The following is a 12,009-nucleotide window of genomic DNA, read 5'->3' on the forward strand; positions in this document are numbered from 1 at the left end:
CGCTGCACCCGCGCAGGTCGCCGCCGCCGCCGCTCCCTCCCTCTCTCCCTCCCTCTCGTGACCTCCATGCGACCCCACTGAAGACGAGGGCGAGGGTGGCGACTCCGGCGAGGTAGGTCTAGATCTGAGCCCTCCTCATCCTTCTTCACCTCCTCCTTTGGATCTGAGCTCTCCTCCTCCTCCTCCTATGGATCTGGATCTGAGGGACGCGGCGGTGGCTAGGGTTTCGGCGAGCTCTGTTACAGTAGCCTTGTGTTTGCTGTTGCAACAAGTAATTTTTCTTTATTGCATTAGTTTTTTCCTTGATGTTGCAACTCGCATTGCGCTTTGTTTCTTGTTGTTGCAGTAGCGTTGTTTTGCTGTTGCAACAAGTAATTTTTCTTTGTTGCATTAGTCTTTTTTCTGATGTTGCATCTCGCATTGCGCTTTGTTTCTTGTTGTTGCAGTAGCTTTGTTTTGCTGTTGCAACAAGTAATTTTTCTTTGTTGCATTAGTCTTTTTTCCTGATGATGCTTTTCTCGCATTTGCTTTTTGTTCTGTTTTATTGCAGTAGCCTTGTTATGGTGTTGCAACAAGTAATATTTCTTTGTTCCATTAGTTTTTTTTCTGATCTTGCATCTCGTATTGCAGTAGCTTTGTTCTGTCGTTGCAGTCGCTTTGTTCTGATGTTGTAGTAGACTTGTTCTGTTGTTGCATCTCGCATTGCGCTTTTGTTTGATGTTGCAAACAAGTAATACTTCTGATGGGAGCGCGGTAAGGATGCAACGCACCTAGCGTGAGCGCGGTGGGGGATGGGTGGCGCGACAGGATGGCGGGGGGACGGGACGCGGCGGGACAGAAGGAGTCTACTGTTTCCGTGGGGCAGCGGGCGCTAGGTGCTCCGTTGTTTTGATCGGTATCGAAACGAGTCGGGTGTGGCTTCATGCGTGGGGGGCGGGACACTCGGACGGGTCCGAGGAGCGTCCAGACGCGCCCCCGAATCCGGGCGCTAGGAGCACGGGTAGGGAATTGCTATCGTGGTTTCGCCCGTTGGGAGGGTCACGCACGTGACGCGGAGTCGCAGAACACTGAACAACGCTCTGCAACGAACCGGGTTCAAAGAGACTGGTGTTTCCCAACCCGCAGTGCCCTCGCCTCTGAAAACCACGCAGTGCCCCCATGCCATTGCCAGGTCGTAGCCGTAGTCGTGCAATAAATTCACGCCAGCTGACAGGCGTATCGAGATCAAACTCTCAAATCTTTTTTTCAAACACGCTCAGAAGCACTAACATATCAAGTAAGAATTCAAATTAGCACCCATGATAACCGCGCGCTCAAACATAGGCGAGGCTGCCCGAGCAAGACTCGGGACACACATACCAAGCATAATTTTTTTTTAATTCACCAAAAAAATACGGTTTTATTTTTTTACACAATTGCAAGCAAAGAACAAATCAACATATCTCGGACGAAACTAAAAGCACGGGCACAAATAAAGAATCCTCTAGATCTGACGTCAGAAGTCTAGACAGGGGAGAATTTCGGTATGTACAATACAACTATAGAGTTGCAGGTTAGTAACCAAGCCAAGCTGGAGTTGCGTCAGTGCCCTACACGCAATTGTCTGATCCACCACACCACCACTTTTGTGTTTTCCTCTCTTTTTCTTCTCGTTTTTTTTCTTTTTGGCAAGCTGCAATTCGGATCATTCCTGGTGGATATGAATACTGGGACAACCCTGAGCGATGGATCAACAGCCCTGCAATCCTCGGCTCCAATCGATCCATGCTTTCCCTGCAATCCTTAGATCCAATCGATATATGGAGTGCCGTTCCAGCGTTCCGATTGCAAATGGTACATGCTGTCCCGATCCTCCAGTGTGACGCAGGGTGGCTCCAGTATACCACCCATTGGCAATGATCCAAACCACTACTTGCTAGTATAGCTTTATCCTTGTAGCGATGGGAGTGCGACAGATTGGGCACGACTCGAGACTCTGTCCGCAGTCACAGCAAGTCTGCAAAGAATATCCTTTGTTAGATAAGTATATGAAGCTGACGTTTCAACACACTTCCACAACTGAATATGACTCGTCCAACAAGGCACTAATCTATCTTGGCATCTTAAGAAAAACAGCACAGGCATACTAGTCCTCATAAAAAAAGGTGTAGATCAACTGTAACACAAGAAAGAGAGAGAGGTAGGAGATTCACCTGGTGTCCACAGCCAAACGCCATGTCTTTGGGGTTCACAAGGCAGATAGGACAGACCTAGAAGGCAGATAAATGTTGATGGTCAGAGACAAATGATGCACAGATACCTCTAGGAGACACATAAACTCAGAGATCAAGCAGAATAAATTATTTTGTCAGGGCACATGAAGTTGTACCTGGTTGTCATAAGTGGACGAAGGTGCGGCTGGGGTGGCTGTATGTGGAGTTTCATAGTGAGGATAGGGTGATGCGGATGAAGAGCTCTGCGGGTAGGTGGTTGGTTTACTAAAGCTTTTAGATGAATAGGAATAAGCATCATAACTTCCAGTAGGGGGAGGCAGAGGAACTCTGTCAGGAGACTTGAAAGAGCGGCGACTGCTTGCAGCACATTGAGACAAGTCAGTAGGCAATTAGAATGAACAAATAATCAAAGCAAGAATGAGGATATGATTCAGGGAAAGAAAACATACCCTAAAATTCCTAATTCCACGGTTGCTTTATACTGTTGTGGTATCTCCATCAATGCTGAAAGAGCAAATGCAGCCTCTTTCCTTGATTGTGCCATGTTCTTGGACATTATCTCCGAGAAATTTACAAACTAGACAAGCAATAAATTCTCAATGTTAGGGAAAAAGAATTCATCATACAAAAAACGCAAACATGTTTAATGACATCAATCTCGCAGACATGAGCTATTAGGTATAGGTTCCATGTCGACTTACTTGGAAATTGTCAAAAGCTCGAGAAGGAATGTTGTCATCAAATTCCTTCATCATGTCCCAGGGGCCATCACCAACTCCTACTAACACAATGGACAAAGGCAATTCACTGCAGACAAAAGACAAGCTGAAACAATCAGAAGTGTTTCTGACACAGGAGGCCAGGAAAATTATGAAACATGATGATGTCATAGTTGTAAGTAAATGTCAAGACACCATTTCAGTAAGAGTATTTTGAAACAAGGTAATGAAGCACATTTATGTGGGTGTTACCTGGCCTTCACAATGGCATCAACAGTCTTTTGCTCTTGCGAACTCAGCTGTCCAGATGCAGTATCTACACTCCTCGTAACCTGAGTAATATACAGATTAACAAGAGAGAACTATTCAGCCAAGCAATACACCAACGAATTATACAATAACAGCAAATGTGAATTATTCAGCCAAAGGTTGCTATTGTCACTACTCGCTACTGACTAAAGGATTCATAGTAGACTAAGGGGAAAAGGGAGACTACAAGTGAAAGGAATCAGATAGAACACATTTCAAACAGATATTATGTACTATAAATGCTTTATTTCATATAACAACAAAATCCTATTTCATTGTTGCATGTATCGACATGTTAGATTTGGGTAATGGCAATATACAGGTAAGAAAAAAAATGACTTAAAAAAGGATGAGTATTCACAGCCATCAAATTAGTTGCATAACATCCCAACAAGAAGAGTTAACATGGTACCTGCCCATCTGCAATTATCAATAGGACGTGGTATTGCCCGCCACTTTGCTCCACAATGGTCATAGCCATCTCAATAATTGGTGCAAAGGATGTTGGCCCTGTTAAGAATTAGTGTAAACAGAAGATGGAACATATGAACAATCCAATTAAATGGATGAACAAGGTATAGCAGCTTACCAGCTAAGCGCAAATGTGGTACAAGTTCCCGATAACGATCGAGAGCTTCTTCGAATCCATTGCAAGGTCTATCGTCAGGAGAGAAACAGAAGACGTCTTGATCATGTGTTGATGCTGAAAGAAAAAAGTGCATGGTGAATTAGGATTTAGAGACACTATCAAATAGTGTAAGAAACAGTCAACCGTGAATGAAACCATTACCATCTCCAAATCCAAAACATGGAATCAAATTATCTTCGTCAAATTTCGATAGTGTTCGCCCAATAATTGAGATGGCTTGTTCATAGGGATTTGGTGCGTTGCTAATGTGATGTAGACTACGTCCATGGAAAGAGAATTTGCCTGATAGAAGGAAAAAAATCATTAGCATCAGGAAGCGAGGCATTTCATCAAACTGTAAGGCAATGAAACAAACAAACAGTTAATAAATGCTAACCTGTCCACTCATTGCTCTTTGTGAAATCAATGCCAACAATAAGATTTGATGATTCAAGTCCTGCTTGAGCTAGAGCATCAGTAACCTGCAAAAGGGAAAGATTTGGTCTTCAGAAAGATAGTCCAGGGGAAGCATAACTGAAATGTGGCCAACCGAGCAACTCTAACCTAACACAACTACACAAATGCCTTCAATATTGCCAAGTTGCCAACCTTACAAAAAATATTGTCTATTCTTCCAATGAGCTGTGAGCACTGACCCTGCACAGCATCTACTTTCGTGTGCATGAATCCTTCATGATTCATGAACAGTAGTTGATGGTTGACTAACAAATAGAACCACCATGTTCTATATCAGAATTTGCAGAGCCCCACATCGTCATCTTAAATCTCCTTTGAAATTTTAATCGACTGCAGATTGAGAAACTACGAAGCACAGATCGGTCATGTTCCCTAAACTTCGTAGCAAGTAAGGAAAACTAAGCGAACGGGGAGTTCAAATCGAGCCGATTCACTGCTTCCACTGTAACTAAGATCCAAGACCTCGCTACAAATTACCAATGACATAGCAATCGCACGCGTACCTGATCCACCGAGTGGTAGTCGTCGGCAATCCGCGAGTACCGCCGGTCCAGCTGCCGCGGCTTCGCGGCCTGCGGCGCCGGAGCAGCGGCGGCGGGCTGGTACGCCGGGGGCGGGTACGGCGCGGCGTACCCTCCTCCCTGTTGTGGCGGCGGCGCGCCGTAGTAGCCGGCGCGCGGGTCCTGGGCGTAGTACGCTCCTCCGGCACCCCACTGCGCCGACGGCTGCTGCTGTAAGGAGGGCTGGCGCCGCCCGTGGCTGCTCCCGTCTCGCGAGCTGTTTTGCCCCATGGCTGGCTCTCGGTGTGTGGTTGGCCGCTCGGTCAAATTTTGGATCCCGCGTGCGGCGGGTGAAGGAACACGAAGAAGCAGCAACCGCCCTCCCTGGGACTAGTTCTGCAGGAGTATAGGCGGCGGCGAAGGAGACCAGATGTGCGAAAGCGTCTACGCGACGTCGGCCGCCGCCTCGCGACTCGCGAGATCGTAAGGAGAGGCGAGGGGAGGTGAGCTTCGGGTCTCCTTCCTCCGGAGTCCGGCGACCGTCACGTTTGGATTTGACTGAGGCACAGGCGAAGCCGCGCTGCTGAGCTGGTTGGCTACCGAGTTGGAACTCGCAAGACTTTTGTGAGAGGTTGTTTTCACCGGGGAGATCACGGGCTGGACAAATCGGGGTTAATATATGACGTAGGGTTCTGGCCTCTGGGTGGGGCCAGCCACACTAGTTGGAGAAAGAGAAGGACGAAGCTCTCGTGGACCTGCAGCCCAGCGTGGCGGGGCCGCTCCGCTGCGTATAACACGTGCAGAGAAACGAAACTTTTTCCATCCTGTATGTAGGACAACGGTTGCGTGGAAAGCACGGATCTTAATGCATCACGGCTACCGTCTTTCAGCAAATTCTTGTGTATTTTCTGGTCACGGAGAGTTGGATTAGTAGCTAGCATCCATTGAGAGACATGATCCTTGGGAATTTGTCATGATTCCCTCGCAAAGTGTACTCAACCTGTCCCATGTTGATCTTTCACATGATTCCATGATTGCGTATTTGCATGGCATCGGATCCTTTTAAGTATCCGGTTGATCCATCATGCATGTGCTACATGTCTTATTGGCGCTCACTCAATCTGCGACCATTTTTCGTAGTAATATTTCATTCACTGGCCGGCTGCCATGTCTTTGTGGATTCGTAGAGAAGTATTTATGTTTATATATCTAATGTTGAAATAATTATTCGTCTTTACCTTTTTACATGTAATCTTTTAGACGCCAATAACACGCACGCACATTTATCCATATCAACACGCGTACACAAGTCATATCCCTATGAGCATATCCGAAGGACTGAGCCGACAGATAACATATCACTCTTCCTTGTCCAGATCTTACTATTATCATCTACATGTTTTCAATAATCTATTTCCAACACAAAATCACGTCTTCAATCTAAAGGTAGCAATGATCCAAATTCAATATGAGAACCCCGAACAACACGTATCTAGCCACGCAAAGTCTGATTTGAAGAGGTACCAGAAGAGAGACGTGGTTATTGCATAAATCTCAGCCATAAAGTCATCTATTGGTGACATGTGAGAAGTTGTACATTATTTGCTAGTGCAACCCGATAAGGTGATTGGCTAATGTATAATCATTCAGAGACGACTTGGGCCGGTATTGAGGCAAGTCTCTGTGTCTGCAGTATTATATTAGTCTTAAAGTCTGTCGACCTATTTAATTTAGGTCAATGTACAATCTTATAAAATAAAGTATGGAAAGTAGGAGCATTGTTCTTTTTGTTGATCAGGAAACTACCCCCCTACTTGCAGTTGCATTGGCCGTTTGACGTCATCTTGAGTACCAAAGCAATTGTCGTCAAGGGCTCACGTATAGGAGTAGGGTGTTTGGGACCACGTTTTTTAACTTCGCTCTATATTTTTAGCTAAATAGTTTCAGCTCCACGTACTCTGTTCGAGGAAAATTGGTGGAATTGTGAGAGCACCTAAAGAGATGCTCCATAAACTCCAGTTTTTTTTTAGAGCTGCTCCATGGTGGAATTTATGGAGCAGTCCAAAACACTCCATATACTACTTTTTTTTCAAAAGAGGAGTATTATACTACTAGTACATCAGCAGCACGCTTTTTATAATTGTCCAAGAGAATGACTGCAATCGTACGGTGGACATATTTTTATTTTATTGCCATACTGCTGAAGCGCTGATATAGATAGACGAATCAGTCACGAGGGTGTCCGATACGGCACTGCGTACACATTCAAAGATACAGCAATACCACCGGAAAGAGAGACTACGCGCGTATACTTAGCTCGTAAGAAACTAGATAACGTGGTGGAGTGAACCTATCATTTATGAAGTCGCTAGGTCAATGCTTGCCTCTTCTGCTAGGGTCCTACCATGGACATGGATCAGGCCTTGTTTAGATCACCTCCAAATTCCAAGTTTTTTCACTCTCTCTATCACATCAATTTTTAGCCACTTGCATGGAGCATTAAATATAGGTAAAAAAATAACTAATTGCACAGTTTAGTTGGAAATCATGAGATGAATCTTTTGAGCTTAGTTGGTCCACGATTGGACAATATTTACCAAATAAGACGAAAGTGCTACTATTCATCGGGTTGAAATTTTTTGCAATCTAAACATGGCCTCAACTTATAAGTCGTATTTTTTTCGACCAACGAATAGTATTTTTCTCTCACAACAAATCAACCAACAATACTTTCGGTCATGGCTTATCAGCCAAACGAACAGGGTAATAGTTGATACACATGTCTAGTTAGCTAAAAATTAGCTTAAATTAGCTATGTTAAACTAACTAGTTGGCTAATAACTAGTTGGAGACTTGGCTAAAATATTAGTCCGTCTATTAGACCTCTTGTTTGGATGACTAAGACTAATTTAAGCCAAATTAGCTAGCTTATAATTAATCTATGGTATCAAAAACATGTCCTAAGCTTAGCAATCGACATGTATTGATATTAAGCTATAAAAACTTAATTTTGCTGGCGAAGAAAACCTCAAACTTTAGTTAACCGACGACGCTAGGATTTTTTTTTTTTGACCAGCTTGAATTCACTCAGTCGAACCTAGAATTTAGATGTGCTATTAAATCACTTGTAATCACTAAGGCTAATACTCTTTCGTCTTATACCTAACCTACCTTCAACGACTGATTGATGGTGATCTGAAGAAAAAACAGGTATTTAATGCTGCGTTAGGCTGGCAAGTTTTGCAGGACAAGCGTCAAACGAAGTTGGAGAAGGAAACGACCCGGAAACTCCGACCCGCAAGCTGAATAATCCACAGCTGCTGATCGGTCAGTTCTATTCTATCTACTACCTGCTCTGGTTGCCCCTAGTTTAGCTATTACGCTATCGGCAGCAGTTGCTTAGCTTGCTGCCGCGGGAGATACGCACCACGTCCGTGGAAGCAACCTGAAAAGTGCTGCGCCTTTGGGATCACTCACACGGGTGGGCGCCGCCGCGCCGGGCGGGCAACGGTGGCGCGGCGCAGACGGCACGTGGTAGTCGCCGCCTCACCGGGCGGGTTACGTGCCGTCGCGGTCGCGCGCAACCCCCACGACGCACGAGGCCACGACGCGCGCGAGGGGCGACGGGTGACGGCTGACGGTGTTGTGTGTGGTTGCCGGGTGAGGATGCAATCACGATCACGCGGTCGCTTCTGCAGTTTGCACCACAGACAGGGGTGGAGTCTCTGCACGTCACGAGGCGGCGCACGCGCTTGCCTCGTCGCCTCGGGCTGGGTTCTCTGGATATCCGACGCGTCTGGCTTTAACTCTTTTCACCCGTTCGCTTGATCGTTTCTATACCATCAAGCGAACAGGGTTTTTGTTTCTAGAGAGAGAGAACGTTTGACTGCCTGAGGTAGACAACACAGGTCCGGTCCTGTCTCCACGTGCTGTGACTTATCTTCCGACGAAGCTTCTGAAGTTTTTGAGGGCCTGAGTTTCCCAAAAAGTGCTACAGTAGCTATCGCATTAAATCTTGCGATACGTGCACGGAGTATTAAATGTAAACAAAAAAACTAATTGTACAGTTTGGTTGAAAATCACGAGACGAACATTTTGATCCTAATTAGTCCATGATTGAACACTAATTGGCAAATAAAAACGAAAGTGCTACAGTGGCCAAATTCTCAAATTTCACGAACTAAACCTAGCCTGAGCAGTGAAATGCCCATTTCATCAGCATCATATCTCAGCAACTTGCGATTGTCTGCTTGTGTAGATGATGGTCGTCGAAAGAAAGAATGCGTTGACGCGCATGTTACGTCCCGACAGGGATGCATTGAAGCTTCACAAGGTCGGATTTTTATGCAGCTGCTTCCACGATTTTACGCGTATATAGCTACTTTCTCGAGGATGATGTTACTTCAAAGGCTTTATATCCCTTCTACTGGTTCTTGTCCTAGTCTTTCATATCTTTCACGGTTTGTTCACATGGTGCCCTCAGCTATAAACAGCTTGGTCTCTAAGGTCTTGTTTGGATAGTCTATTTTTTTGTGATGGTTTGCTAAACTTTTGACAACATTAATTTTTTGACTTCTTGTTTAGAACCTCAAGACCTCAAGTAGTCTAAAGTTAGACCATATGATTCAACACAAGACCTAATTTGTGTTTCGGAATAGATATGCTCAGTTCTTTGTGGCGGGCGATACATCTTGTTTTGTGTCTCAAACCCCTTTTAAATGTAATGGATATCTTTCATAGTTGACACAAACAAAGGGATAGATCAAATAAGACGTTGTTATTGACAGGTGGTGCAACCATTTGTTGGACCTTATAGCTAGTAAGAAATGATATGGTTTTCGATAAATGCCGACTCAAATCTCTTTTGTAGGTTTTATTCAAAGGAACACACTGTCTATGACCATTGGTCATTGTTGCAAAGGTGTGATGAAATCAAGGATCGTTTCTCTCAAGTTTGTCAGGCGCTAGAAACAGCGGTCATGCAGTTCATTGCTTCTTTTAGATGGCCAAATAATGTTAGGATTGGTTTTTTAGTCGATTTAGTTTTATGTGTGCCTCAACATGTAAAAATTGGTCTGATTATCTTGGTTTCAAGAGATGAAGCCAGATCTTTTTTTATCTAAAAAAGGTACTCGCCCCTAACCACACACGATGATACGACAGACACATGTCTTAAATTATAAGTTATTTTAGTTTTTTCATAGATTTCTCAAAGTCTGGCCAATTTAATATTGTGACATCTACGATACTTAATAAATACACTATTAAGATGTATTTCATAGTCAATTTAATGAAATTAATTTGATGTATGTATGTTTTTCATCTTTTATGTAAGCTTCTTTTTAAGTTAGAAGAGTTTGACTTATAAGAACAAAATTAGAGGAGGTAATGTAGTCTCTATACAACTAAAACATACGGATTGTCGACGTCTACCCGGTAGGACCAAAATCTTCTTGCGATCCATGACTACCTGACGCAGAAAAGAAAATTCCCCCAACCCCTGCATGGCTGCTCTGCCCGGCTCTATCCCGCGCTCCTCCCTCACAGGTTTCTTCGGGTCTTTTCCATGCATGGATGCATGCACGTGCACCCCGCTCAAACATGCAGCCGCGATATTCTTATCTTTTCGGCAAATCCAGAAAACACATATCACGGAAAAAAATCAACAATAAGGGAAATATTAACGTCCACTGGCAGGACGTTGTTGTGCCCGATTGCGTGCACCCCAGCACTCCAAGATCTACGGTATTTTTTTCCTTTCAAGGAAAATCCGACAAATCACAGGAAAAAACAACAATCAAATCCTGATGCCATCTACGTGCCATCTATGATTATCTTTCCGTAGCACTTGATTCCTAGAGAAGTGCGAGCTTATCTTTCGCGTATCGTAGGCATGAAGTGATGCGACAATTGAAGTTGATGTTTTAGTTTTGCATTTAAATTTAGAGTTATATTTTAACTATCTATCTTTCGTGAAGACTTATGTAATATTGATTGGAACATTATGATTGCGGTATCTATTTTAGATAACAGTATAATACACGCTTATACATATGTTATCGTGGTATTATGTGTTCTCGTTACAACGCACGGACATTGACCTAGTATGTAATATAGCTTACACAAAACGACTAATTTTTTCTAATGAGTTGAGACCGATACATTTGGCGCATTGATGGGTCTACGTACATGTCTATGTATACAGCACGGGCGTAAGCCTCGATCGGTCGATCATAACTTACAAGTGACAAGTCCGTATTCTAGACACGCAAATAAACGAGGCCACTCGTGTTTGAATCAATATCAGTACGTCAAAAAAAAAAAACAGACAAGTAGCGCCCACATTACTTGCTGTGGGTCAAAAAGAAATGAAGGGCTAACACAAGTAGACGCGCATGCGTCATCTTATCTTGCACATAGGCAACGTCATCAGGAGAACATTTCAACTACGCGTCCTGAAAATTCTAGCCATTATAAGACAAAATAAGAAAGAGTACAATAGACACATGTATCATTGACTTACCTTCCTAATGTATTGAAATCTAATTCTATTCTACATGATTAAAGGTGAACTCTTAGTTTCCTTATATAAAATATGGAAAGTATATGATTTGCTTTTCTTATACAAAATAATCATATATTTTTATTTAAGTAAATATTATCTTCTTATTTTCCGAGTACACTATATTTAAGGACAGATTTCAAATGACAAAATACACTGCATCCAGTGGGCGGCCATTTCGTGCAAAGGATGGAGGGAGTAGTCGCACGCCATTTCGTGCAAAGGATGGAGGGAGTAGTCGCACGCCTGTCCTGTGTGCGGCCATTTCGTGCAATGTCAATCAGGAGAACATTTCAACTACGCGTCTAATCGCACTACATCGTTTGTCCTGTGTGCGGCCATTCCAGGAAAACAAAAAGGCACATTTTTTTTAACGAAAGGGTACGAGATTAAGTGCGAGAGTTTTACAGCCCGTCTCATAATTGCACGTTGGCGTTCTATTTGCATCCGGTACAAAATGCCAAACACTTTTAGCCTGTTCGCTTGTTTGTTTCAGCCAGGACTTATCAGTCAGCCAACAGTATTTTCCTCTCACAGCAGACAGCACCAGCTGGACTTATCAGCCCAGAAACCAATCAGCGATTCGATTAGCAGGACACAA

At 43.8% G+C, this 12,009-nt stretch overlaps 1 protein-coding gene across 1 annotated transcript; it reads right to left on the bottom strand.

Annotated features, from left to right (window-relative positions):
* Positions 1-1,415: 1,415 nt before the first annotated feature.
* On the bottom strand, positions 1,416-5,278 carry LOC136453882 (E3 ubiquitin-protein ligase RGLG2-like). The gene is made up of 11 exons (XM_066454436.1): positions 4,850-5,278; positions 4,267-4,351; positions 4,032-4,172; positions 3,831-3,944; positions 3,654-3,751; positions 3,185-3,264; positions 2,915-3,020; positions 2,663-2,790; positions 2,369-2,567; positions 2,193-2,249; positions 1,416-1,996 (listed from the first exon to the last, which is right to left on the bottom strand). The coding sequence occupies exons 1-11, from the start codon at positions 5,135-5,137 to the stop codon at positions 1,916-1,918; spliced, it is 1,377 nt and encodes a 458-aa protein (XP_066310533.1). The 5' UTR covers positions 5,138-5,278; the 3' UTR covers positions 1,416-1,915.
* Between the last annotated feature and the right edge of the window lie 6,731 nt (positions 5,279-12,009).

This window comes from Miscanthus floridulus, chromosome 5 (assembly GCF_019320115.1).
Source record: "Miscanthus floridulus cultivar M001 chromosome 5, ASM1932011v1, whole genome shotgun sequence".
Lineage (NCBI taxonomy): Eukaryota > Viridiplantae > Streptophyta > Magnoliopsida > Poales > Poaceae > Miscanthus > Miscanthus floridulus.